Source organism: Astatotilapia calliptera, chromosome 22 (assembly GCF_900246225.1).
Source record: "Astatotilapia calliptera chromosome 22, fAstCal1.2, whole genome shotgun sequence".
In the NCBI taxonomy this organism is placed as follows: domain Eukaryota; kingdom Metazoa; phylum Chordata; class Actinopteri; order Cichliformes; family Cichlidae; genus Astatotilapia; species Astatotilapia calliptera.
The window spans coordinates 8,049,957-8,074,612 of NC_039322.1; the positions used below are offsets into that span (position 1 = coordinate 8,049,957).

Consider the following 24,656-nt stretch of genomic DNA (forward strand, 5'->3'; position numbering starts at 1 on the left):
ACTCTATACTCAGCCATTCCTGTCCAGCTTGATTTTTTTCCCCAGTAATTAACCAATTTTGCCACCTCGAATGAGATTGAATATAGTCTTGGATCGGGTAAACTTAAGCCGCCCTTCTCTCTAGGGCCATATAATTTACTTAGCTTGATTCTTGCCCTTTTCCCATCCCACAGAAGCTGCTTAATTAAGTTTTCATTCTGTTTGAAGAAAACAGGCAGTATCACATTTGGTAACATGATACGTAGTTGAATTGGGGAGCTATAATCATTTTTACAATATTTATTTTGCCCCACAATGAGATTTTTAATTTGCTCCACTTTTTTGCTCCCAGACGCCTTAACACTCACTCACATCCTGGGCCATCTGACCTCGGGAAATCACATGATAGGGTGGGGCCAGGTTTCACAATGAGCTCACCCGAAACCCTGGCTGATTGGGACCCACACCCACTTTCACACCTTGGCTCATGTGATTAGGTAGAGGATCATCAGGGGGTTCTTTGTCCCTCTTTGGGGGGAAACTCCCACTGGGTTTAAATCTGGGACTCCCCACCATTGACCCTTAGAACTGAAGAAGCTTCTTGGATGAGAGGTGAAACATCTTCAAACACCTCGAAGAAGTCCAGACGCTTTTCTTTCCAAGCTCCTTAGACGTTTTTATTTTTAGTAGGACTGGGTCAAAATTGAGTTGGGGTAGGTCCTCCATATCTTGGCTTAGCCTAATCCCGAGATACTTCATCCCTCTAGGTACCCATCCTCAAATTAACCCTCTATTATAGACACTCTCTGGGATGTAGGTTAGATTTTTTTTAGCAAGAATGTAGCTGTTGCTCCCTCAGTATTAGCTGCCAGAAATGTTGCCTGAGCTAGGAAACTTTTATTTACCATTCATCTCTGTACCAAACATTATGGGAAACAGGTTTACAATGTTAAGGAGTCAGAGCAGTAAGAGTGCATATTTGAACTCATTTGAACCCATTACGATCGGTAGGTGATTGTAACCTTGAGCAAAGAATGTGTGGGCAAAGATCTAAAACAACTGTGAGCTGTGTTTCAGGTAATTAGGCACTTTTTGTGACTTTGTATACAAAGTCACAAAAAGGTGCGTTTATGACTGAGAAGAAAACTCTGTGGCTGATTAGATAAAGTACACAATGAGAATGCTATATTGATCGCTTTACAGAGCTTTTTTTATATTCAACTTTTATTTAATCATTCCATAAAATATAAAAATAAACATATGAATAATATAATTATAGTTAAAAATATAAATCCTATGTAGCAGTAACTAGGTGCGCCAGCAGGTGGCAGCAACGTCTTGGAGTCTCACGTGTGATAAACAGCAGAGAGACGACGAGGAAGAGGAGACGAAGAAGAGGCGACCATGTTGATTTAAAGGAAGAAGAAACACAATAGAGGAGATTTATATCCAGAAAAAAAATCAGTGATTGAAGCTTATTGTAAAGGAAATAGTTGATCGACCGCGCAGTGAGTGTTCGTTGCAGAAAAATAAAACAATAAAGGTAGGTTTGCGGAGCTTTGAGGCGTTTACTTTCTGTAAAAAACATCTGAGTTGCTATGAGCAGATTAGCATGTAGCTAACGTTAGCGAGTGGAGTTATTTGTGCTAAATTAGTCCGGAGGATAGCCGTATTCCATGAAGCTTTAGTGGAAACATTGCAAAAGAATTAACCCAGTCAAAGTACATTTTTATCGCATTGTTATCGTTATGATAAATTAAAAGATCATAAAAAGTAAAAGACGAACGAACGTTTTAACGGCTCAGTCGCTCGTTAACTTTAGCTCCGTTAGCATAACGTATTTAGTGTTTCTCCTTAGAGGCAGCGTTAATGTAAGATATTAATCAATAAATGAAGGTATGTAAAGTTTATCAAATCCAAAGTAATTGTTTTGGTGTGTTAAAGTTAATTAATTTCAGAGTGCGTTTGGAAAACTGCGTGAAAATTAAGTTTAAGCTAATGTGCAGTCTGAACGGTGGAGGAAAAAAAACTTGGTAAAGTTATGACGCTGTGAGCAGCTTTTGGCAATCGATTCAAACTGTGATTGTTTGATTTGTTTCAAGCTGATTTGAGCCTCAGTAAAGGATAGACTCAATTTAAAAAAAGAAGAAAATCCTGACAGTTTGGGCTTCGTTAATCTGAGGGCTGCCACCTGGCAGGTTCACCTCTCTAACCTCGGAGTGCTGAAGCAGCGTGTCGCTTTCTGCAAATAACTGCCGCTTTTATTTATCACTGTTCAGGGCAGAAGTCGGCCAACTTTACTAACAAAAGAGCAGATTCTCAACAACTTTAACTAAAGGGGGAAGGGTCTGCAAGAAGCCGAAAACGCAGTTTGAGCTTTTTAATAAAAGTGGCACAGCCTGTTGAGTATGGTGTTTTAATACGGAAATATTCAGTGTTTCTATATACTGAATATTCATTAGTTAGTTACTCTGTAGGTATTCTGTAATTAATCTGTATGCTTATAAACGAACTACTACTAACTGTTCACTTCTTAAAAATATAGCACTATTATTTCACTATGTTGCATTTAGCATCAATATTTAATATGAAATCACGTAAGAATGCTGCCAGTTTAAATAAAGAATTAATAAATATTAGTAACAGTAGATTCGAAAGAAAAGTCCGCTTTGATGATGATTTTTTTTTTCCCAGTGCATTTTTGCATCTGTGGGCTTTTGGAGTTTAACCGTTGTCAAATATGTGAGAATGACTGGCAGACTAGGTTTCTGTGTGGCCTGTTGTAGCTGCTGCTCCATTACTTCAAAGCCAACTGACTGTGTGTGTAACATTTCTTCAGAGACACCCTTAACAGAACAGATTAGACTTAAGGGTTAGATATATGTCATAGGTACATCATAACCACAGACCCCTCTGAAACCCAGCTACGTGACTACATGTCACATTAGTGTATTTTGTGATTGATTTGTGTATTGTTTTTGACTGCAGGATGTTGGCGATATCTGCAATTCAATAAGTTGAAATGAGAAGCTGCAGATCTCAAATTTTGTAGGGAATTCTGATGTAGATGATCAGGCATGTCTTTGACACTCAGGAGTTTTAATCTCCTGTAAAATTTGATGGTGCGAATCCTTTTAATTTCCCTTTTGTTTAGTTAGAGGTAGTTTTCAGTTGAAACAGTAGTGGTTTATTGGTGGCATTATGAAAAGTTAAAACAGGATCTGGAACATCCCCACCTACGCTGTCATCTCTGCTGTCACAGATAACGAGCGCTGAAAGTAAATTTATTTACCAACAAAACGGAACAAAAAATATTTGTTAGTGTTTGGGTCTACTTTGGAACAGGGCAACTTTAAAGCTATGGAGGCCACTGTGAGTCCTACCTGTTTTTATGCAAAGAAATCAAATTACAAGTAATCTGATAAGGAGTTAAACATGGCAGCCTGATGGCTTTAAATGCAAACATCCCAAAAATGCCGAATTGTTTGTTTATGAGATCTTGCTTCTTTTTCTCATTTTGTAATCATTATTTACCTATTTTGGGTTATGATGTCATCTTCAGTGCAACTGATGATCAAGAGAGTAAATAGGTAAACTACTTATAACTGGGACTTAGAGTCAGCTGTTCATGGTCATTTAAAAATGTAAAATCTCGTGCTTTTATTTCTTTTAGGTGAGGAGTCTGAGTTGTTGGCTTTGACTCTGAGGAGGCAGCAGGCGATCAGGCCACAACTCTCACACTTCAGACTGAGCTGAAGACCTGTAGTGTCGAAGGAGAGAGGGTCAAACACCTGGAGGAGAAAGGAAACTCACACCCCCCACACACACTGAAGACTCAGCAAGGGTGGAAAGCTTTTTGGGCTTTGGACTCAGTTACCCCTTGTGTGATTTTTGATTTCAGGATCCATTTTTTTGGAGTGACTTATACCCACACAGTGGAAATAAACAGAAAGCATTACGGACTATAATTTTGGGGAGATACTTGTACAAAGTTGGGCATTTACTTTCCTTTTTTTTTTTTTTTTTTGTCAAGAACAGGGATATTGAGCAACTCTAATGGACTCAAAAGTGGAAATAAGAAATACTGTTCCATTCACAAAGAGAAGTTTAAGTATTGAAGTAAGATTATATTGAAGATCCCCAAGTTCAGATTGCCTTAGTTGTTCTGTTTCAGGACTTGAACTGCTTCAATACTTGTTCACATATAATTTTTCTATATTGTGGACAAGTATATTCATGCATATGAATGCAAATTTCTCTTCATTTTGAAGAGCTCTTCTGTAAAAAGTTTTTTTTTTTTTTTGGTTGTTTTGTGTACGTCAGTCACTCTGTTGTTGAAGGGGACCGAACTGCACGTACGTGTGTATATGTAAATACTACGAATCCACTTCTGTCGTCAGCTTTGGACTTCAAACAAAAAAAGAGAGAGAATATCGTTTGTTAATGCTTTATTAAACTTTTTTACATCTGAAGAGAATTTTTAAAAATTAAACCTAAGACGCAAAAATCTAATACTTCAAAGGACAGAAAAAAAGAAGACAAAAACAGGGAAAATGGCAACCGCCAGAACAGAAAGTGTGGGCCCGGTCGTCATGGGACTGAATAAGCAGAACGGGCAGCTCAGAGGGCAGACCAAACCAGCTGCAGTCCAGCCAGCACCAACAACTCAAGGAAAGACTTTGGGTGCTCCCCAGAAAGCAGGAGGAGCCTCTCAGGACGGAGGTGGTATTAAGTTTGGAGATGACTGGAAAAAGAGCCTACAGCTCCCTCCCAAAGACAACAGGGTCAAAACCTCAGTGAGTTAAAATTTGATTTCAGTTTCTTGTCATGCTTTCGCTTCAGACTAGTTTTCTCCTGATGTCCTAACCATTTCTGTGACCACTGCAGGATGTGACGTCCACAAAGGGGAATGAGTTTGAAGATTATTGTCTCAAAAGAGAACTCCTGATGGGCATCTTTGAGATGGGTTGGGAGAAACCTTCCCCTATTCAGGTATGCTCAATATTTATTATCATTTATCTTCTTTCCAAATAGACCCCATTGATTAACTTACAATTTTATGTTGACAGAAAACCCAACACATGTAACCATTCTGCTGGGCATTTCTGTATTAGACAAACACATTTGTCTGTATTCTGTTGTGGTTTTTTTTTTGGGGGGGGGGGATCATTTTTGACAGTATATACGCCAATATCAGTTGATTTGTGTGTCAGCATTTGACTTTTTTTAAAAAGAATAGGTGTTTTCATCCTGTTTCTTTTGTACTCTCTTTAAAACTCATCAAAAATTAACATTAAAAGTAAACATCATCTGCAGCACGGTTGATGTGGTGCACTTTTTAGATCAGGATTATTTCTCATTATAAAGTAAATCAGATTTGTTAAACTTTACAAATCTTGTCTTATTAAACAAATAATTTCCTTAAACTTTAAATATAATTTAACTGAAAAGAAAATATAAATGTGAACTGACATAAAAATGTAACAGCCTGGTGACAAGACAAGTGAATTATTACAAGAATCTAACACAATAGTGGCTTTATCTCCATTACCTAATTTTAACTATCACTGTGGATGATGGGGGAAAAAAACCTGGGTTACTTGTACGGTCATACAGTTTTATACATTTTATTTTGTTTGTTTGATTTGAGAGATGCTTACACATGCTGACACAATTCGGGTTGTTTTTATGGTCTACCTTAAAAGCACAAATGCCATGGTTTAAACATGTAAGACAAAGACACACATTTCATTTGTGTCCATGAAATAAAAAAGGCAAGTATGTTTGTGTAATGAGACAGACGGTTTGCCTGTTGGTTCCTTGCAGGAGGAGAGCATTCCCATCGCCCTGTCTGGACGGGACATTTTGGCCCGAGCCAAGAATGGAACAGGGAAAAGTGGAGCCTATCTCATCCCACTGCTGGAAAGGATAGACCTGAAAAAGGACCACATACAGGGTGAGGCACTGCCTTTGGTTTTATAGTTGGACTCCAAATATAAGCTTTACTGACTACAGTTTTAACTACCTTTTTCTTTAAGGTGTTTTTTAACTTGTGTTGTTTTCCTATGCTTCCATTTTACCTGACATGGCATTTCCTTCAGTTTGTCTAGGAAACAAAGCACGTGCTATAGAAAGAGAAGCTAATGCATCGTCATTGTCTCGCCAGCCTTGTTTTTTCTGTTGGTTCTATGTTTTTCCTTCAAAGCAGATTTCACACATGCATTGCAGCCCAGATCTTTTCTAGGACTGAGCCAACAGGGATGGACCTCAGCCTGACATTAACCTTTAAGTTCTCAAGTGCAAAGTCTCTGTGATGTTTGAAGGCACAGCTAATATAGCAAGTGGCCATCTTTGTGCTGCCTAGCAGAAAGGACAACTGTAAAACTAAAAAGCCAGATTAATTTCATGTGTGAAAACAGCTTGTGAAATCACATACCATCTATCATGTTTGTAATCTCTACTTCTTTTTTTTTTTTTTTTTTTTTAAATTTTCCAGCCATTGTCATGGTGCCCACTCGTGAGCTGGCACTGCAGATGAGCCAGATCTGCATCCAGCTCAGCAAACACCTGGGAGGAGTCAAAGTAATGGCCACCACCGGGGGCACCAACCTGAGAGATGACATCATGCGTCTGGATGAGACCGGTAAAGATTCATATCAACCAGCTTTGTGGTACTTTTATCCATGAGAGGTTATGGAGGCTGTCACTCTGAATTCCGTGTGTTATCTGTTGTTAAATATTGTCACAAAATGCCCCGTAAAAAGGAAGTTTTGATGATAATCATAGTTCTGTTTTCACAATAGTGCATGTGGTCATTGCCACGCCTGGCAGGATCCTGGACTTGATAAAGAAGGGAGTGGCAAAGGTGGATAAAGTCCAGATGATGGTGATGGATGAGGTAAATATGAGTAAAGTCATTTCAGAAACTAGCTGTTATTTCATGTATTGTGTTGTATCGGGTAAGAAAAGAGGCTTGCTTCGTGGTAATTATTATTCCGTTTCTCTTCAGGCGGATAAGCTGCTGTCTCAGGATTTTGTGGTGCTTATTGAAGATATTATTAGTTTCCTGGCCAAGAACAGACAGATCCTGCTCTACTCTGCAACCTTCCCCATCAGTGTGCAGAAGTTCATGGTGAGTAGACGGCTAATTACTGCGCTGCTTGTCCAGCCTGCTGGCTCAGAGCCACTTGGCTCCACTTAGCTCACACTGCAGACCGAGCTCTGCTCCTGTCGCGCCCAAATCTGTTTCTTTCTTTGTTGTGGACATTTCCAGGGTTGATTCAGCTAAAGCAAATTTAGTTTACAGTCACAGGATACGATTGCTTTTACTGTTTGTACAAGTCTTTTTTGAAATTCTGAGTATCTAAGCAGGTACTACTTGTGTGGTGGTTTCAGTGACAGTGCATCCAAAAAGAAATTTCTCCATAAAGAAGAGCAGAAAATGATCATGACAGAAATGTCCTAGAAGCTTTTACAGTTCTGAAAACACATTTTTAAAAGCACTGTGTGAACTGTTATCTCTCTGTGTCTTTGCTGTAGGCCAAGCACCTTCAGAAGCCCTATGAGATAAACCTGATGGAGGAGCTGACTCTGAAGGGCATTACTCAGTACTATGCCTACGTCACAGAGAGGCAGAAAGTTCACTGCCTCAACACACTCTTCTCCAGGGTAACCGACTCTCTGTTAACTGCGGTTACTTTGTGACCACAAGTACACTTCTTTCAAAGTGACAAGTTAGCCCGTGTTAATCCAGTGTTTCCTGATTAAATTTTACTCCCTTTACCTTTATTTTTTTATTTTAATTCCTTTCTTTAAAAGGTTTTATCAGATAAGGAAACGCAGGCTTATTGCTTTTACTTTCCACAGATGAAAATGCCCTCAAAGGCTCATTCTGAGCTAGGAATAACTTATTTTTTTTCTCCTCTCCATCATAGCTTCAAATCAACCAGTCAATCATCTTCTGTAACTCCACTCAGAGAGTGGAGCTCTTGGCCAAGAAGATCACTCAGCTGGGCTACTCCTGCTTCTACATCCACGCTAAAATGATGCAGGTGAGAACAATGTTTTTATGCTAACAGAACATTAGTGGGCTCTCAAATGAATGACGGGCGCAAAATAAAAGAATATGCCTGCTCGTAATCCTCCATCTATATAAATATTAATGTTAGATTCTTTTAAAACCTTAAAATTACTTTGATCACGGTATTAAAATACCTGAATATTTCAATGAGGAATACATTTTCTTCAGGCTGAAGAAAAGCAAATCCCGATGTTGGATAAGTAATGATTTGCGATCATTTGTTTTCTCCAGGAATACAGAAACCGTGTGTTCCACGACTTCAGAAATGGACTGTGCAGAAATCTGGTGTGCACTGGTGAGTTTTAACTGGAATATCTACTTGTGCATCACAAAAGCCTCAGAGTTAATCCAGGATATGTTGTAGCACTGCTGTAATCTTCTGTTGCCTTCCAATAGATCTGTTCACCAGAGGAATTGACATCCAGGCGGTAAACGTGGTTATCAACTTCGACTTCCCGAAGAACGCAGAGACTTACCTGCATCGTATTGGAAGATCAGGTATGTTTTGTTTTTGTTTGTAAATGTAAATCATTAAAGCTTACCTGCTTTTTTTTTTTTGTAAATGAAATTGTTTTCCAGGATGCTTGAAAGTTTATAACTGGCTTGTATTTAGCTAGAAACCATGGCGCACAGCAACCCCTGATGCACAATGAGAGAAAAGTGTTTCTTTTCTTATGTCACAGTTAAAACTCTCATTTTAACCATCAGAGGTCTAAATATCCTGTCGCTAACCCTAAAGCCACAGTTGAAAAGAGTGTCATAGCTTTACAAAAACTGGTGTTACTGCCTGTAAGGATGACAGTGCTGAGCATAAACTGCTATTTGCTCTAACAATTGCCCTGTTTTTAACAGAGTAAATGTCAGGCTTTAGCGCTTTAATCTGTGACTCAACTGCCTTCAAAAAGTACTTTTGTAATTTTACGTCCGTTCTGAACTTGTGAAAGCCGCCTCTGAAAAACATGGTCTGTGTTATGATACTATTTTAAAAACTAAACTGAAACGAGTGAATTCAATCTGCAAAGTAACTGAAATGAAAGTAAACACAAACCAAAATTTCCACATGAAGTGAAACAGGAAAAAGCAAACTAGTTAGAAAGCACAAAACTAAAGCTTTACTACAGGCTTGGACTTCGCAATCTGCATCTGTGACGTCTCGCCACGTGGCACAAGTTGCCAAATTCATGGGGTTGTTTTTTTGTTTTTTCATGTTTGACACGCTCACAGCGCTTCAGACTGTGACTGATGTCATGGTTTTGATGTTCTGATGTCCCTTGGGAACAGTTTCTCTACTGTACTATTTTATTTGATTATTTTCCCCCCACAATATTAATGACATACTTTGTTTTTAGTTTAAACTGGACATTGTATATTAACCACATTCTCATGTTTCTCAGGGCGGTTTGGACACCTGGGCTTGGCCATCAACCTGATCACATCGGAGGATCGCTTCAACCTGAAGGCCATTGAAGACCAGCTGGTGACCGACATTAAGCCCATTCCCAGCAGCATCGACAAGAGCCTCTATGTGGCCGAGTACCACTCAACTAGCGGAGATTGTGACGTGGAGGAGGTCGAGGAGAAGCGCCAACAGGACAGCACCTAAAACAGGTGCGATGCCAAGAAAAAGCGAGGTTGTCTGAAATCATTCACTGCTCCCTATCCCGGGAGTTCTATGTATTGAGCTTCACAGCTATGATTAAAAGTAAATTCAGGGTGATAGTTGGTCAATATTTACCATGATTTTAAATGTGAACAAGTTCATTTTAAAATGCTTTCCTTACCTTTTAAATATATAGTTTAGCATGAGCTAAATTAAATGGCAAGCAACTTTGGGCATGTAGAGGTGGGCAAAGAAAGCGGTGAACTAGATTTCTAACATGGGGAAAAAAACAGTTTTATATAAAAAAAAATTGCCAAAGATTGCTAGATTTGTGAAAGATTTAGATCAGTAAAATGAAATGCTGTCAGAGACTACTCGCGCCTTTGTCTCTGTTATGTCTTTGCTGGCACACAATTACATTTATTAATCACAGCTGGCTTAAAAAATAGTTTGCTCAGCGTATGATGGGGTTCTGTGGAGGGCAGTGCACATCAGCTGTACACTACTTTTCCTGAGGCATTGTGAGATGCATTAAATGCTGTAGGGTAGGGGACACATGCCTGGGATTGGCTCACAAAACAGTTTCTTAAATTTTTCTTCTCTTAACTTTGTCATTTGCAGAGGTGGTTATGCTGATGCAGCATATTAAAAATCCGGCCTAAAATCTCTCCCAAAAATCATAACAGCTGTAGCTTTGTCAGGATGGACTAATCTGTTTGCACAAAAGGATGTGTAAAAAAAATTAAACACTTAATGACTGAAATCATGGAGCGAGGATCAGCTGATCCATGGAAGAGTTTGCAGCAACTTGCCTTACCAGTTCTGTGTCGTGTTTGTTTGGTTTTTTTGGGGGGAGTTTTTGTCAATGTGTGGCCTTCCACTTGCTTTATCAAAGTCATTCTTACCCCTATGAGGACAAATGCCATGTAGGGTATAATCTTACTCAGACTGAAAGATAGCCGGACTCACTATACAGCCCACTCAAGTGAGTAGTGAATGATTTCAGATGCAGTGTGGCTCCTTGTGTTGGTAACTTGACTGACGATGTGCTCCTAATCCATGTTTTGTCCTCTTCCTCAGGACGCTGAGACACACCGGGCTTTTGCACAGACATCAGCGCTTGCACCCAGGCTTCAGGCAACTCTTCATTTTTACATTCGTCACTTGTTTTCCGAGCCTGTGGAATGGATGTCTTAAAAAAAAAAAAAAAAAAAATCAAACAAAAAAAGAAACAAAGGCTGTTTTTATTTTGGAGCATTTCTTTAGCTTTTCCTCAACAAGAGCTGCCTCATTATTTTATACATTTAGAGGTTTAAAGTGTGCTTTGCACCAAGCTGGGACCGCGAGAAAGCTTAACAATTCCTAGAATTAGAGAAATGAGCTGTTTTGAACCCGTCGCCTTTGGAGACAGTTTTCACTTCCAGCAGCAAAGTTGGTCTATTTTGGGTTTTTTTGTTTTGTTTTGTTTTTTTTTTTTAAAAGTGGTGCACTTACACCAGCCATCACTCTGTCCACTCACACTGCTGTGGTCACTTAAGTGCCTTACTTGACTCCCGTGTGCACTCATCCATTCATAGCCTGCTGCCGACTGTCACGCAGCAGAGTACGAGCACAAAGACGAATCAATAGTAACCTGAGTTTATTGAAACTTTAGTCATTATGCAAAGGAAAAAAGGACAACACACTGCTCTCCCGCTGAGAGGTGTGCAGAAACATGGCTCAAAACCATCCTGAATGTGAACGTTTGTTTTTAATGTGAACGTTGCAATAAAAAAAAAAGGGCAGCTTTATTTAAATACTACGTGACTGTTTTTCCCTTCCACCATGAATAAAACATGAGCAGAGCTAATGTGAGAAGACGGCCCCTGTACTGATTCGTAGAGTATGTTGGCCTGCAGATACACACAAGCAGCATTGGAGATGAGTAGCAGCTTCATTAAATTAAAGCTGTTGTTCTTTTACAGCTAAGAAAAAAATATATATATTGACTGGTAAATAGTGTAAATCTATTGGTCGCTGTAGCTGCTGGATGAAAATATGTTCTCTTTTCCTGAAAAGGATGATGCATTCAAGACTCATTCAAAACAGCTGATAAATGAGCTTCAGCATGTCCACGATTGGTGCAAAACAACACTTTTAACTTTTTCTTTCCCCACACAGCTTCTGTTTTTTTTTTTTTTTTTGTTTTTGGTTTTTTTGGGGTTTTTTTGTTTGCTTTTTTTTTTTTTTTTTTAATCGAGGAAACGCACGGTGGAAATGTGTTTTTAAGCCCTCATGACAAAATTAACGTCGGTGAATGTATTAGTTGCCAATAATAGCTGTGCAGCCCGGTGGTTTAATGCCAAGCTCTTCACGTTGCTGCTGCAGTAGAGGCTCCGCTTCAGGCTTTGCTTTAATGAAATACAAACTGGATGTGAGCTGGTTTCATGAACCACAGAGGAATGAAACCCGCTCAGTCTTTAAAAGACCACATATAAAGTCAATTGGAAACAACTAATTTTTTTTTTCTCTCGTGCAGCAACAATTTTTTTTTTTTTTTTTTTCTCTCCACAGCCTACACATTTTTTATTTTTTTTATTTTTTTTTAAGTGACAATTTTTGTGAGGGGTAGATTTCTTTTAAGCAAACTTGTAGCATCTTTGAATGGGCAGCTGATTTATTTTTTTTTTATTTTTTTTCCCCTGCCCCCTCACAGATCATCACGAATTATTAAAAAGAAATTTTGCTTTTTAAGATTTATTTTTGTTGCTCTAAGCAGTTTGGGGGGTGGGGACAGGGTGAGGCTTTAGCACTGGGTAACCTTTGGAGTTTTTGGGGTGAGTTTTGCAGAAGCCAAGTGTTTTATCAGATGCTCACCGAGCATCTTGAATCATCTCTCTGGGACTTAAAGCATAGTCAAAAAGCATTGATTTTGTTTTATTTGTAATTTTTTTTCTCCCCCAGAAGTTGGGGGGAAAAAAGAAAACTTGTTTATGTTTTGACTGCCAGAGAGTTACAACAAACAAACAAACAAGAGTTTGTGGAAAGTGATGAAGCACTGTGATCTCCTTGAACCTGTTCAACGTTTGTGTGATGGAAGATCAAAGTGCCGTGATTTTTATTTTATTTTATTTTTTTCCCCCAGTAGGGCAATCTTTATACGAGGTATTCTGAATCATTTTGAGGAAAGAAAATGGTAAATGATTCATTGTTTACACTCGTTGTTTACAGTTATAAAAGGAAAAAGAAAAAATGAAAATGCTTTGCTTCATTGGTGGAAGAGGAAGTAGACTTGTATTGTTTCCTTTTGTTTTCCTTGAAATAGATTTTCAGGATTTACATTGAAGCAAAACCAAAAAAGTTGAATGTCGTATGAGCGAGTGTGTGTGTGTGTGTTGACTGATCTGGGATATCTGTGTGCGCGTGTGTGTGTGCATGTGAGTTGATTGATGTGGGATCTGTGTGTGTGTGTGTGTGTGTGCGTGCGTGCGAGCGAGTTGATTGATCTGGGGTGGGTGTGTGTTTGTGGGTATGTGTGTTTTAAAGAGTGTGTGTGCAGTTGATAAGGAGTCATCGTGTTTACATGCAGCCTCATCCAAACAGCTTTATCTCTGTGGATAAATCCAACAGGTTCAGTTGATTTGGAGCCAAATTTGTTACTCATGCATGATTTTAAAAGAATCAAACTGACCTGTTGTTGTAGCTCGAGGCTGCGTGTACGCGAGCTTATCGTGCAGACTGTTTTGTTGGTCAAGTACGATGTCTTAAGTATTGATGTGGGTGTTTACAGTTGTCAGGGATGTGATTTGTTTTTTGTTTTTTTTTTTGTTTTTTTTTTTCTCCTTTTGTTTTTTTCCATCTCCCACTTGCTCCAGAAGTTGATGTTTGTGGACACACAAAATAATTTCTAATGAGATTTTCTTTTTGTTTTCTTTTTTTCCCCCTTCAGTGGTTTGTGTTCCTACTCACTTCCCTGACAGTCAGTCCATAAACTCCTCTGTGACACAGAAAATTAGATATTTAGCTGAACACCCGAGATCTTTGTGAAATGGTTGGATTTTTACTTTAGGGATGAGATGAAATGAATCTGCCAGCTGTTTCTTAGCTATATATTTGCTGTTTGCGCAGTCAGTTGTAACATTCTTACACTCTAAAGTAACGAGCGCAGCCTCATTTCGACTCAGTCGAATGTTTTGAATTGGGGGGGGGGAGAGTCGTAACCGATAGAAACTACAGCATTAAGTCGATGTTGTTGTTTTGTCGGGCTTAACCTGTCACAGAGGAAGTTATGCTGAATGTAGTCATGAATGTTGGTTTTTGTTGTCGTCATAAAGTCTTTGTATGTGAGTGTTGGCACTTTTTAAATGGAGTGCTGACAGGGGCGGGAGGCAGGGATATTATCAGAAACATATTCAAAGTTAAAATCAGAGAAAGGGTGAGGACTTGGATACTATAATGAATTTTCTTTTTTCCCTGCTGGTGTAAAACAAAAGTTAACATCTTAATGTGGACTATTAGTGTTAAAGGCTTAAATGCCGCTAATATTTCTACCGTGGATTTGCTGCACTAAAATAGACTCGACCACTGCTGCTGGAGGTTTTTGCCAGATTTTAATGACACACTCAGCAGATTTGCTGTAAGCTGAGCAGCAGTCCCCCTGCAGCTTCGATGCAGAACAGTGGCGGTAAAATTAAAAGTAGATGAAGACAAAGTCGCATGAGTAGAAGTGGGTGCTTATGATCTAAATTGGCAGATAAGTGTTGGTTTAAATTATCCTTTTGTTGAATTGTTCTCCTTCCTTGTACTTACTGGTACTTTTTTTTTTTTTTTTTTGGCCCTGTTTTCCTAAAACCATGACTAGATTGGACCTGAATTGGTATAAAACAAGATTCCATGTTTCCTCCCTCTTTCCCATAATTTCACCCATTTTTATTTTCACTGAAATGATTTTGATTGGATGACATTTAAAAACACGTTCTTCCATTGTTACTATTAAAAAATGCTTTTGGGTTTCTTTGCCTACAAAATGCATTAAAGAGGCACAAGGTATATTCCAGCAACTCTGTCCTCAATTGTTGTAACATGGAAACGCATATTCAGGGCCTGATAAGAAACTCAATAAATTGACCTGAACTTTACTGGCTGCTGTTGTTGGCTGTTTATTTCTCCACCTTTTTGATTCCATACAACTTCACACATACTTTAGATGAACATCTGTAGCGACCTGATGGGACCAAGCTAAACATGTTGTGCTCTGAAGATGCCAAAAGAAGCAGAAAGATCTGAAATGTCAGTTTGTTGGATTGTTGGCAGTTCTGATTCCACAAATGTTTTTCCAGGATATTTTTAGGGCCTCTAACAATCTGATGAGTCAGACACTGAATTTAAACATTTCATTTTTATGACTACTGAGCTATCCAAACCCTAGTGATATGCTGTATTTTGGGGAGAGAGGTGGGCGGATCAATACAAATATCGATAGTGTGGACACTAATGCTGGTACTCGTATCTGATTGATATTAGCACAATGGGATTAAGACCTTGTGTCTATCCTCTAAGTTCAGTATATAACCCATTTTTATCTGCATGTGAATTGTGGTAAATAAAATATTTTTGGGGAAATGGAAAAGCCACACCTCAAACATACATTATGAAAAATATCTGAACATCTATTTTTATTTATTTAAGTAATTATTACAGAAGGTATGAATCATGATTTAGTGGTCACTCAAGCTACCTTTATAGGTTAAACTTGTATCAGTGTCCTTCTTGGTATCAGCCCTGTATTTACTTGGTGTGGGCTGGATACCAAAGTTTGCAGTATTGCACTTCACTAGTGGAAGATGATAGTACATTTTTCTCTGTGTACTCTGGGTTTGTATGTGTACGTCTTTCTCCACCTTGCTAACTGTTCATCTACTGTTTTGGGCCTCCAGCTAAAAAATGTAAAGGTGCTGCTCGTTGTGTAGCCATAATGGGACAGAGGCCTGTTGTTTGAAAACAATGTTTTTTGTTTGCTTGGAGATCCTCAGGCTACCTTTTGACCTTGAAAGTATTTCTTCTTCACCTTTTACTACAACCGCCCTTAAAACTCCAACCAACCGCCCGCCTATTCTCTCTTAATCGGCGTCAGCGCCCCGCCCCCTTACGGCTGACCGTTCCTTGTTTAGCCAATAATGCTTGAGAATGAGCATTACATCATCTCGAAGCCCGGCCTGCGATTCGTCAAGGACGCCTCATATGACTGATAGATGACTTCGTCAATCATGTCCGCGGATACATGCTCCTTCATCCAATCATCATTTTGCATTGACGAAAAAGGCGGGGCTCCCGCGTCTTCTTCGTTGGTGCCATTGGCTTCAACTTCCGGCTGTATCGTCCTCTGGAAATCACAACGTGAGTAGCATTTGAAAGCTCTGTATTTTATATAACGTGACGCTTCAGTGGAAGCGTGTTGGCGGTTTTGTTCGGCAACTTTTGTCTCACAGATCGGCTGCAGTTTTCCTCCATAAGCAGCAGCGTTTTATCTCCAGGCTGTCAGTTGCTGTTTGTAAAGCTAGCCAGCAAGCTAATCAGGTGCTAAAGGAGCTAGCACGGCTAACGCATTCATGCTTTCTTATACATGAGGCAGTTCCCATTCAGGGTGTTAGCTACAAAAAATTATGAGAGTATATAATAATTGCTGGTTTGTGGACATTTTCATTCTTATTGCATCATTGTTAGTTTAATTTAACCGCCTTCTTTTTACCTTAACTGCAAATGAATGAGTGTGAGCTGTGTGGAAGGAAGGTTAAAGGGACACTACACCTATTCTGCACATGTTCACTCATGAGCAACCTGAGGCACTGCTGTTTTAATGCTTAATTAGTTCAAGCAAACGCTTCCCAAACTCCGAAAGGATCAGTTTGATCTGTCACCGTGATATGCTTTTACATAATTATAAGTTTATGACTTAATGGCAACATCAGAGAGAAACGGGATCCTCCTAGTGGCGCTTGGCAGGTGGTGGGACAGAGTGGTACAGGGTGCTGCTGCTAAAGGTATAGTGCTGTGAAAGAGTAATTACCCCTTATTGTTAAGCCAAACTGTAATTAATCACATTTTTTTGGAAAGTTGAATTGACTTTCAGTAGCCACACCCAGGCCTGATTAATGCAAGAGCTGATGAATTATCAGATCACTTAAATAGAACCTCTGACAAAGTGCAGTAGGTTAAAAGATCTGCAATCATGCAACGATCTACAGAAAACCAAGAACAGATGAGAAACCAAGTTAGTGACATCTGTCACTCTGGAAAGGGTTACAAAGCAATTTCTAAGCCTTTGGGACTTCAGTGAACCACAGTGAGAGCTAAGCTCATTATCCACTAATGGAGAAAACTTCGAACAGTGATGAACCTTCACTGGAGTGGCCAGTTTACCAAAATTACTCCAAAAGAAGTTACAAAAGAGCCAAAAACAACATCTAAAGAACAGCTCTCACTCTAACCCTCACTCAGGGTCAGAGTTCATGATGAAAAAACACAAGAAAGAGACTGGACAAAAATGGCATCCAGGATTTTTACTAAAACGTCTTAATGATCCCCAAGATATCTGGGAAAATATTCTGTGGACTGATGAACGTTTTTAGAAAGGTTTGAATTCCTTTACATCTGAAGTAAAACTAACACAGCGTTTTATTTAAACAAACAACATATCAAACATATCAACAGTCAAACACGGCAGTGGTAGTGTGATGGTCCAGGGCTGCTTTGTTGCTTGATTGCAGTTTTTGCTGCCAATGGTACCTAGTTATTAGGTATAGAGGGCAGGTAGTTTTTTAGAGCCAGGTATGTTTGGATAACGTTATTCCTTCATAATTAAGAAAAAAAAGAGAAACAAGAAAGGGCGAAAAAAAATCTACAGCTCTGTATGTTCACACTAATATTTTAAAGTGTATGCGATTTATTACTGTCATTTTGGAAACTATGCTGACTTGAGTTTTTAGTGTGAAAACAGAGGGGTGGGCTACAACACAGGTCTGATGTAGTCAGACTGACTTTGTGTTTGCTGGTTCAACAAAACCAGAAACCCCTGTCAAAGACAACAAGTGTCACAGTAGTGGTTATCATCTTTCCCAGCCCATGCTTTCGGCTCCAAGCTCTGTGTACTAACATAAAAGGCTGTGTCATTTGACGCCTCTGCACAAATGGATCCCTTGAATGCAAGCTGCTTCAGTGATGTTATCAGAGAATAGGGGATGCATATAAGATAAACCTAAAGGTATTCCTGGTGCTGCAGAAAATAATTCATTTTCTGAATTCATTCAAAAGCTGCTATTTTCTACATAATTTCAGTGCTTGTGGGGCCTATTTTGTAATGGTTTGTATCACAGATTTGTTTTGGGGTGAGTGGAAATGTCTGATCAGACATTATCTGATTTATATCACATTTAGAGGGAGGAGAATTGGTGATGGTTCCTCTCAGTTTTAAACCCAAATCTGAACATAATCTCCTCTGGACCAGCTCATGTCCTCAGCTGAAGTCACCACAGTGATCTTACCAGGTTAAGAGAGTCACCATCATGACATGAAAACTCTGACTTTAAAACTCCAGTTTTGTTCAACAACATACCCTGCTCAAGTCACTCAGGACTATTTTAAGTGTGGAGTGGACCGATAACTCAGCTCATTAACTTTTTGCCGTCCTGGGGAACTAGAACCAGCTCAGGATGATTGACTGGTTGGTCTAAATCATAAGACTCCAAGCTTATGAATCCCTTGTATCTATACTGAAGTGCTTTTCTGACAGTTGCTAAACAATAGCATCTGACTCTTTGTGGTGGGGCTCTGTTACTGTGCTGGGTTCAGTTTTGATGCTCAAAGTTAGTTGATAATGTTGTAATTGATATGGATAAAATATGAGTAGTCTCTAGGTTTGCCTGTGTTATTGACATATTTGTATTATACTTATACTAACAGTGCTGATTGTTGAAAAGAAACCTATTCTGCTCATATCGAGCTCCACATGTTTACTGCAGAGGCTTTACAGCGTTCTAGTCCAAAATAATCCATGACCTAGGCCTTTAATTCAGGGCCTTGATATACTCTCAGTTCCTCCCCCATCTGTAACTAGCTGCTTAAGCTTCTTTTCCTGTAAGTCAACATTGTTCTGATTGGCTGACCCTCACAAACAGAAGGTTAAAACAGTAAGTGGGTCACAGACAGAGTTATTTGCCTGGAGATATTGGGGATATCAGCTATTATTGACATCATACAGCACAAAGAGTAGAAAAGCTGCTGGAACCATGACTTGAGTGCGTGTTGTAACAGTATATATACAGGATATGAGAGAAAATGAAGAAAACCATAACAAGTTTCCTTTAACGTTTAACGTTTCCTCAGCTTGTACTGGCAGTCTGTTATTGCGTTATAAATCAGCTACTCACTCTGTCCTTCCCTCTCTGTCTCTGTGTTTCTGTCCTGGCTATTCAGAATGGGCAGTGTTTTGGCTGCCAGCTCCCCCAACCCACCACCACCAGCCTCGGGCGGCACTCCTGCCCCTGGCTTGACGGTGCCTCCGGGCTTTGGGATGCCTCCAGTTTCCGCAGTTATACCCCAGACTGGGGAAACCTCTGCTCAGCAGCAGGAGTCAGAAAATGCTTTGCCCAATCCAGGGGCGTTTGACGAGTGTCATCGGAAGTGCAAAGGTAAGAGGAGCAGATTGAAAAAAAAATGTTTATTGGAGTGGAATGTCTGTTTGCTCTCGATTTGTCTTACCTGTGTGTGTTTTCTCCTCAGAGGTTTTTCCTTTGCAGATGGAAGGCGTGAAGCTAGTTGTTAATAAAGGTCTTAGCAATCACTTCCAGGTCAGTTAAGCTCATTTAACCTTGTTATTAGCTTGGCTAAAATTGGCTGTCTCGACTGATATCTGTGTACCCAAATGTTCAAGGATGGTGTGATGAAGATAGTTAGATTATATACACTTAAGATTCCCTCTGTCTGTAGAATGAGAGGGGGAATAAATACTGGAAGCAAAATAAGATTGTGTCAAACTTTGGCATTGACGCAGGTTTTTACAGTCATTGCATGACTGAAGCGATTCTCCTTTATGTCGATTCATGAAGTCCAGCAACATATTTCAAACTCAGATTTTACGGTGTCGTTTTAGTCTAAAGTTTTGCCGTCACTGGACTGTTTTCAGCGAACTGTAATAAATGTGAATAAAGTGCATTTTTAATCTGCGTGCTTGCAGGTGATTCACACTGTGCTGCTGAGCACCACTGGAGATTCCCTCTACAGGTTCGGTGCTACGTATGTTGGATCGAAGCAGACGGGTCCAGCAGAGGTGTGAAGCCTTAAATTCAATGTGAATCTCATCTTTACGCTGTGGTTTAAACTGTTATACAAACACTCTCCTGTTGTTCAGTCTTTTCCAGTCATGGTGGGAGACATGGACAACAGCGGCAGCCTTAATGCCCAGATCATCCACCAGATCACCAACAGGATACGATCCAAAGTGGCCTTCCAGGTGAAACCTCTTACTGCTGTCTGGACTTTTTCCCTTTAATACAACCATCAAAATGTGTGGGTCGAGTGGGGCTCTGCAGTGACTCTTGTTAACAATTCACTGCAGTTTTTAGTAATTTCTTTAAAAATAAAAATGTTTTACTCCATAGAAAGAAAATAATAAAAACAATCCAACCAACTTTGGCCGTCTAGTGTGCCACCATACTTTTTAATAGATCATTCAACAGTTCAAACAAGTTAAAGGCTTTGGACTTTATCAGACTGAGCCAGTGTTTTAATATATTTTGAAGTCTTCACAAAATCACAGTTTGCACTTTACGAATGATTGATTTTGGGGGGGGGGGGGTTCCCACTAATTTCAGACTAGAGTCAGCTGATGTTTTTATATATTATATAAAGGCAATGTTTGAAGACCTCCCCAGTACCCTAAATGGCCAATTTTGACACATAAGTATATATTAATTAAGATGTGTTTGATGACTATAAGAATAGTTTTCAGTTTTTCTGAGGGTAGCTGCCTATGCAGAGACCACCCTCTGTACCCTCTGTTGCAGACCCATTTAATTTGTTCCATAAGCAGGCCTGAAATATTACAGAAACCTCTCTGTTAAACAAACAGCCTCATGGATTACTCCTAGTTGGCTTTCAAGGGGTAAAGACTAAAAGAATGTGTCATGTTGGCATTTTTTTACTTTTTACATTTACAGTTTATTCATATATTTTCCGTTGTGATAAGACGTGCCATTTTGACATAAATCCCCTCGGAGCACTTTGTGCCAGTCACATTTCCAGTTAAACCTGCTTTCAGCTGGTCCCTTATTCACCAGGGGTCACCACAGCAGGCACCTCTGCATGTTTGACAGATTTTTCCACCGGACTCTCTGACACAACCCTGTGGGATAAAACTAGGGATGCGTCACTTGTTAGCAGCCACATTTCCAGTTATCTTTGATTATTAAGCACCAGATGTGCAGAGTGTCTATATCTGCTCCATCATTATACAGTAGAAGTTGCTGGGTTTTTTCATGGTCAGATTCTTATTTTTATCTTTATTTTTTCATGTGGCGAGAAGTTTCTACGCTCAAAAATGTCTTCTGAGATGTTTCCATTTTATGTGTTATTGTTCTTGCATGATTCTAACTGTTAAATATGTTGTATCCTCAGACACAGCAAAACAAATTTGTGAACTGGCAGGGCGACGCTGAGTTCAGGGGAGAAGATTTTACTGCAACTGTCACGCTCGGAAACCCAGATGTCCTTGTTGGCTCTGGTAGGTCATCAGTCACAGATGCTGTGCAGGTCACTGTTACTGTTGTCTGTTCTTTTAAATTGGTGAAAAGCAGCTATGTAGTCAGACAAAACCAAAACTGTGATCTGCATCTGAACATCTGTCGTCATCTTGCTGTCGTGCACCTGTCAGGTATCGTCGTCGCACACTACCTCCAGTCCATAACGCCGGCTCTGGCTCTGGGAGGGGAGCTGGTTTATCACCGCAGGCCTGGAGAGGAGGGCTCAGTAATGTCTTTAGTTGGCAGATACACAGGTGAGACACAGTTTAAAGATTAATACAAAGCCTGAACTATAACGTCAGACACATGTCCTAACTGATAGATTTACTTCTCTGTAGGCAACAACTACATCGCCACTTTAACACTCGGCTCAGCGGGAGCTCATGCATCTTACTACCATAAAGCCAACGATCAGGTAACCGCATCCGCATGCATCCTTTTTGTAAGAAAGGACTCAGTATTTTTACAGTCGGCCTTCATGATGATCGGTCTCTTCTACAGTTACAGGTCGGTGTGGAGTTTGAGGCGAGTGCCCGCATGCAAGACACCAGTATGTCGTTTGGCTACCAGCTAGATGTCCCTAAAGCAAATTTACAATTTAAAGGTAAAGATGTGCACGTTTGGTAAAATAATTTCAGGAGAGCAGTTTCATCTTCATCCATCGCTGCATTTTATTTGCAGCCAAATTTTTGTGACAGATTATAGAACAAAGTCGACGTTATAAATGTGCTTTGTCGTTTATAGCGTTTTTAGAGTTTTTATAAACCTTGTGGTGTCAAATATGAGCTGTGAAGATCTGAAGTTGCTTGCATCAGAAATTGCCCACCTAGCAACAAAACTGTGTCCCAGTTTTATAAGCCCCTCAGAATTTCCAAATGATTATACATTAAAAAAAAAAGGTAATTTTAAAGCAGTCGAGCTTAAATCTGCCCCGTCGTCCCATCCTTAGGTTGTTCACTTCTTCCAGGGTGAGTATAGGATGTATTTGATGAGTTTTGGCTCTCGAGCTGCTGTCTCACTGCTCTTGGTGATGAGGAACTGACGAGGAACTCTCATCACAGCCTCCAGACTGTGCTGACACCCCCACACACAGCTGGTTAGGGCACCACTGCTTCATTGGGTTAGTTTTGTTTGAGTGAAGTTGGATGAGTTTTGGGATAGTGAATATATTGGACAAAGGATGCTGAATATGGAGCTGCTGGGAAAGAGAAGATTCACGGATGTAGTGTGGCACAAGGATGCTGGGATAGTGTGATCTGCCTCCTGAAAGAAGACAAATTTGGAGTCAAACTAGCATCACAGCAGCTTGACAAACCCTCATGGTTTATGTTCTGTGAGATAACATTTGTGTTTTTTGTCAATGGGATCTGGTAGGTTTACCAAACAGAAATGTAACTGCTGCAGTAAGAAAATAAGTCCTCATTAGTTTTTATCTCATCCAACCAATGGACAGATGAGTTTGTGGTGTGGCGAGCTTACACACAACGATCCCTTGTTGTGTGTCCACTTAAATTGTGCTTAAGGTCATACTGCTGCCCAATAACAAGAAAGCGACTCACTTTCTGGACAAGAACCGCCATTAAGGCAGAGGAGGCCGCTACAGTATTCTGCTGAATGATAGATGTTGCCACATTACTGCCACATAATGCTGATGTAGGAAGAGAATAAGCCAGAACTGGAAGCAAAGACATTGCTGGGTGTATTTCCCCCCCCCCCCCACAAAGTCTCATCCCAGTGTAATGTTCCAAAATCACTCAAATGGAGGTAAAAACTGACACGATCACACCCAGCTGTGAAACGCACCAGGTTAGAAAAATCCAGAGGTGTACATACACAAAGGCTTTCTCAATTTGAGAGTTTTTCTTACTTTAAATCTGCCGTTCTGCCTCTTTCAGGTTCAATTGACAGTAACTGGATAGTTGGGGCAACGTTGGAAAAGAAGTTGCTCCCGCTGCCCCTCTCTCTGGCCCTCTCCGGCTTCCTCAACCACCGCAAAAACAAGTTCCAGTGCGGTTTTGGCGTCAACATCGGTTAGGCCGACGTAGTGCCGGCTCACAAACGGCGCAGACGCACCACTGACCTAGAGACTTTACCACGGAAACTGCCGGTGACCTCTTTGGTAGCTTTGACCAATAATTATAGTGCTGGTTTCCTCAAATCATTTTTCACCACATGTGGTGAATATAAGCGGTTAATATAAATCTACATTTGACTCTAATCCTTAAAGACGAATCCCCTCGATGATCAGTAGTGTGATGAATAATGTTACCTGTCAGGAACAAGCAGACCCTCGTCATAAACAGACACATAGACAGCAGGCGGACGTAACATTAGAAGACAGATTTACAGAGCTCTTTGTTTGAGTTCAGTGCCTGTCATGTTTATTTTTTATTTTGCTCCTGATTTAAACATTTCTCTTATTAATATATTTTTTTTTTACCATTAAGTCTGTCTTGGTGTGCAGTGAGTGAAAGAAGTATCAGTTGTTGGTTACAGACAAGTTTACCAGGTGTTAGGAAGGAGTGTACTGTACTGTATGTCATGTTCACAATGCATCACTTGTTTTGTTGCCTTTTTTATGTTACATACATACTGAACAGTATATATGAGCTGTATATACCTCTTCAAAGCTGATCAATACAATTTCTTACAAAAACTGGACGTTGTGCTCGTTTCCTTCTGTCAACGTCAACTTTTTTTTTTAAGAGCCATTTGTAGCTGCTGTGTGCGTACTCCTGAACCTTCAGGAGTTGAGCAATCATACTTTGCACACAGGTACATCTTATCTAATATCAGATATTATGTTGTTGCCATGTTGTTGCCATGTTGCCTAGCAACACTCTACCAATGGGATAAATGTTTTTAGGCTTTAGCCACCTACAACACTTTATAAAAAACTATTGTATCACTTTTTTATTTCACATCTTATTCATACCCACTTGTTAAATTATCTATGATATGCTGCCTGACATCCACCTAGCAATGGCACTACCATGACCATTTTTTAGCCTTTATACTCCTGCAGCATATTGTGAAAGCATCAGTTGCTCTCCTCAACAATATATCGTTTATTTCACAGAATTTGAATTACCTCTGCCTGGCAACCTTCAAGAATGACCCAGTTTTGGCAGATAATCAGCATCTGTCATCAGTCTGCTTCAGGGTTGTAGCAGAGCTGGAGCCTGGGTGTCATAGGGCGAGAAGAAGCCTACACCTGATCACA

The 24,656-nt window shown here is 39.9% G+C and overlaps 2 protein-coding genes across 3 annotated transcripts; both read left to right on the top strand.

Moving 5' to 3' along the window:
* The first annotated feature begins 1,307 nt into the window (after positions 1-1,307).
* On the top strand, positions 1,308-11,816 carry LOC113014945 (probable ATP-dependent RNA helicase ddx6). 2 transcript variants are annotated; one of them, XM_026156818.1, is made up of 13 exons: positions 1,308-1,522; positions 3,653-4,775; positions 4,867-4,971; positions 5,806-5,935; positions 6,476-6,622; positions 6,783-6,877; positions 6,989-7,111; positions 7,519-7,647; positions 7,914-8,030; positions 8,291-8,354; positions 8,456-8,557; positions 9,454-9,667; positions 10,740-11,816. In XM_026156818.1, exons 2-12 carry the CDS (start codon positions 4,533-4,535, stop codon positions 9,660-9,662), a joined length of 1,464 nt encoding a protein of 487 aa, XP_026012603.1. In that variant the 5' UTR covers positions 1,308-1,522; positions 3,653-4,532; the 3' UTR covers positions 9,663-9,667; positions 10,740-11,816. The 2 variants fall into 2 exon arrangements, with proteins under 2 accessions (XP_026012603.1, XP_026012604.1); XM_026156819.1 differs by lacking the exon at positions 1,308-1,522 and adding an exon at positions 1,547-1,875.
* Positions 11,817-15,903: 4,087 nt separating this feature from the next.
* Positions 15,904-24,094, top strand: tomm40l (translocase of outer mitochondrial membrane 40 homolog, like). Its single transcript, XM_026156843.1, has 10 exons — positions 15,904-16,034; positions 19,110-19,324; positions 19,416-19,483; positions 19,870-19,962; positions 20,044-20,145; positions 21,309-21,414; positions 21,565-21,687; positions 21,772-21,848; positions 21,935-22,037; positions 23,329-24,094. The coding sequence occupies exons 2-10, from the start codon at positions 19,111-19,113 to the stop codon at positions 23,466-23,468; spliced, it is 1,026 nt and encodes a 341-aa protein (XP_026012628.1). The 5' UTR covers positions 15,904-16,034; position 19,110; the 3' UTR covers positions 23,469-24,094.
* The last annotated feature ends 562 nt before the right edge of the window (positions 24,095-24,656 follow it).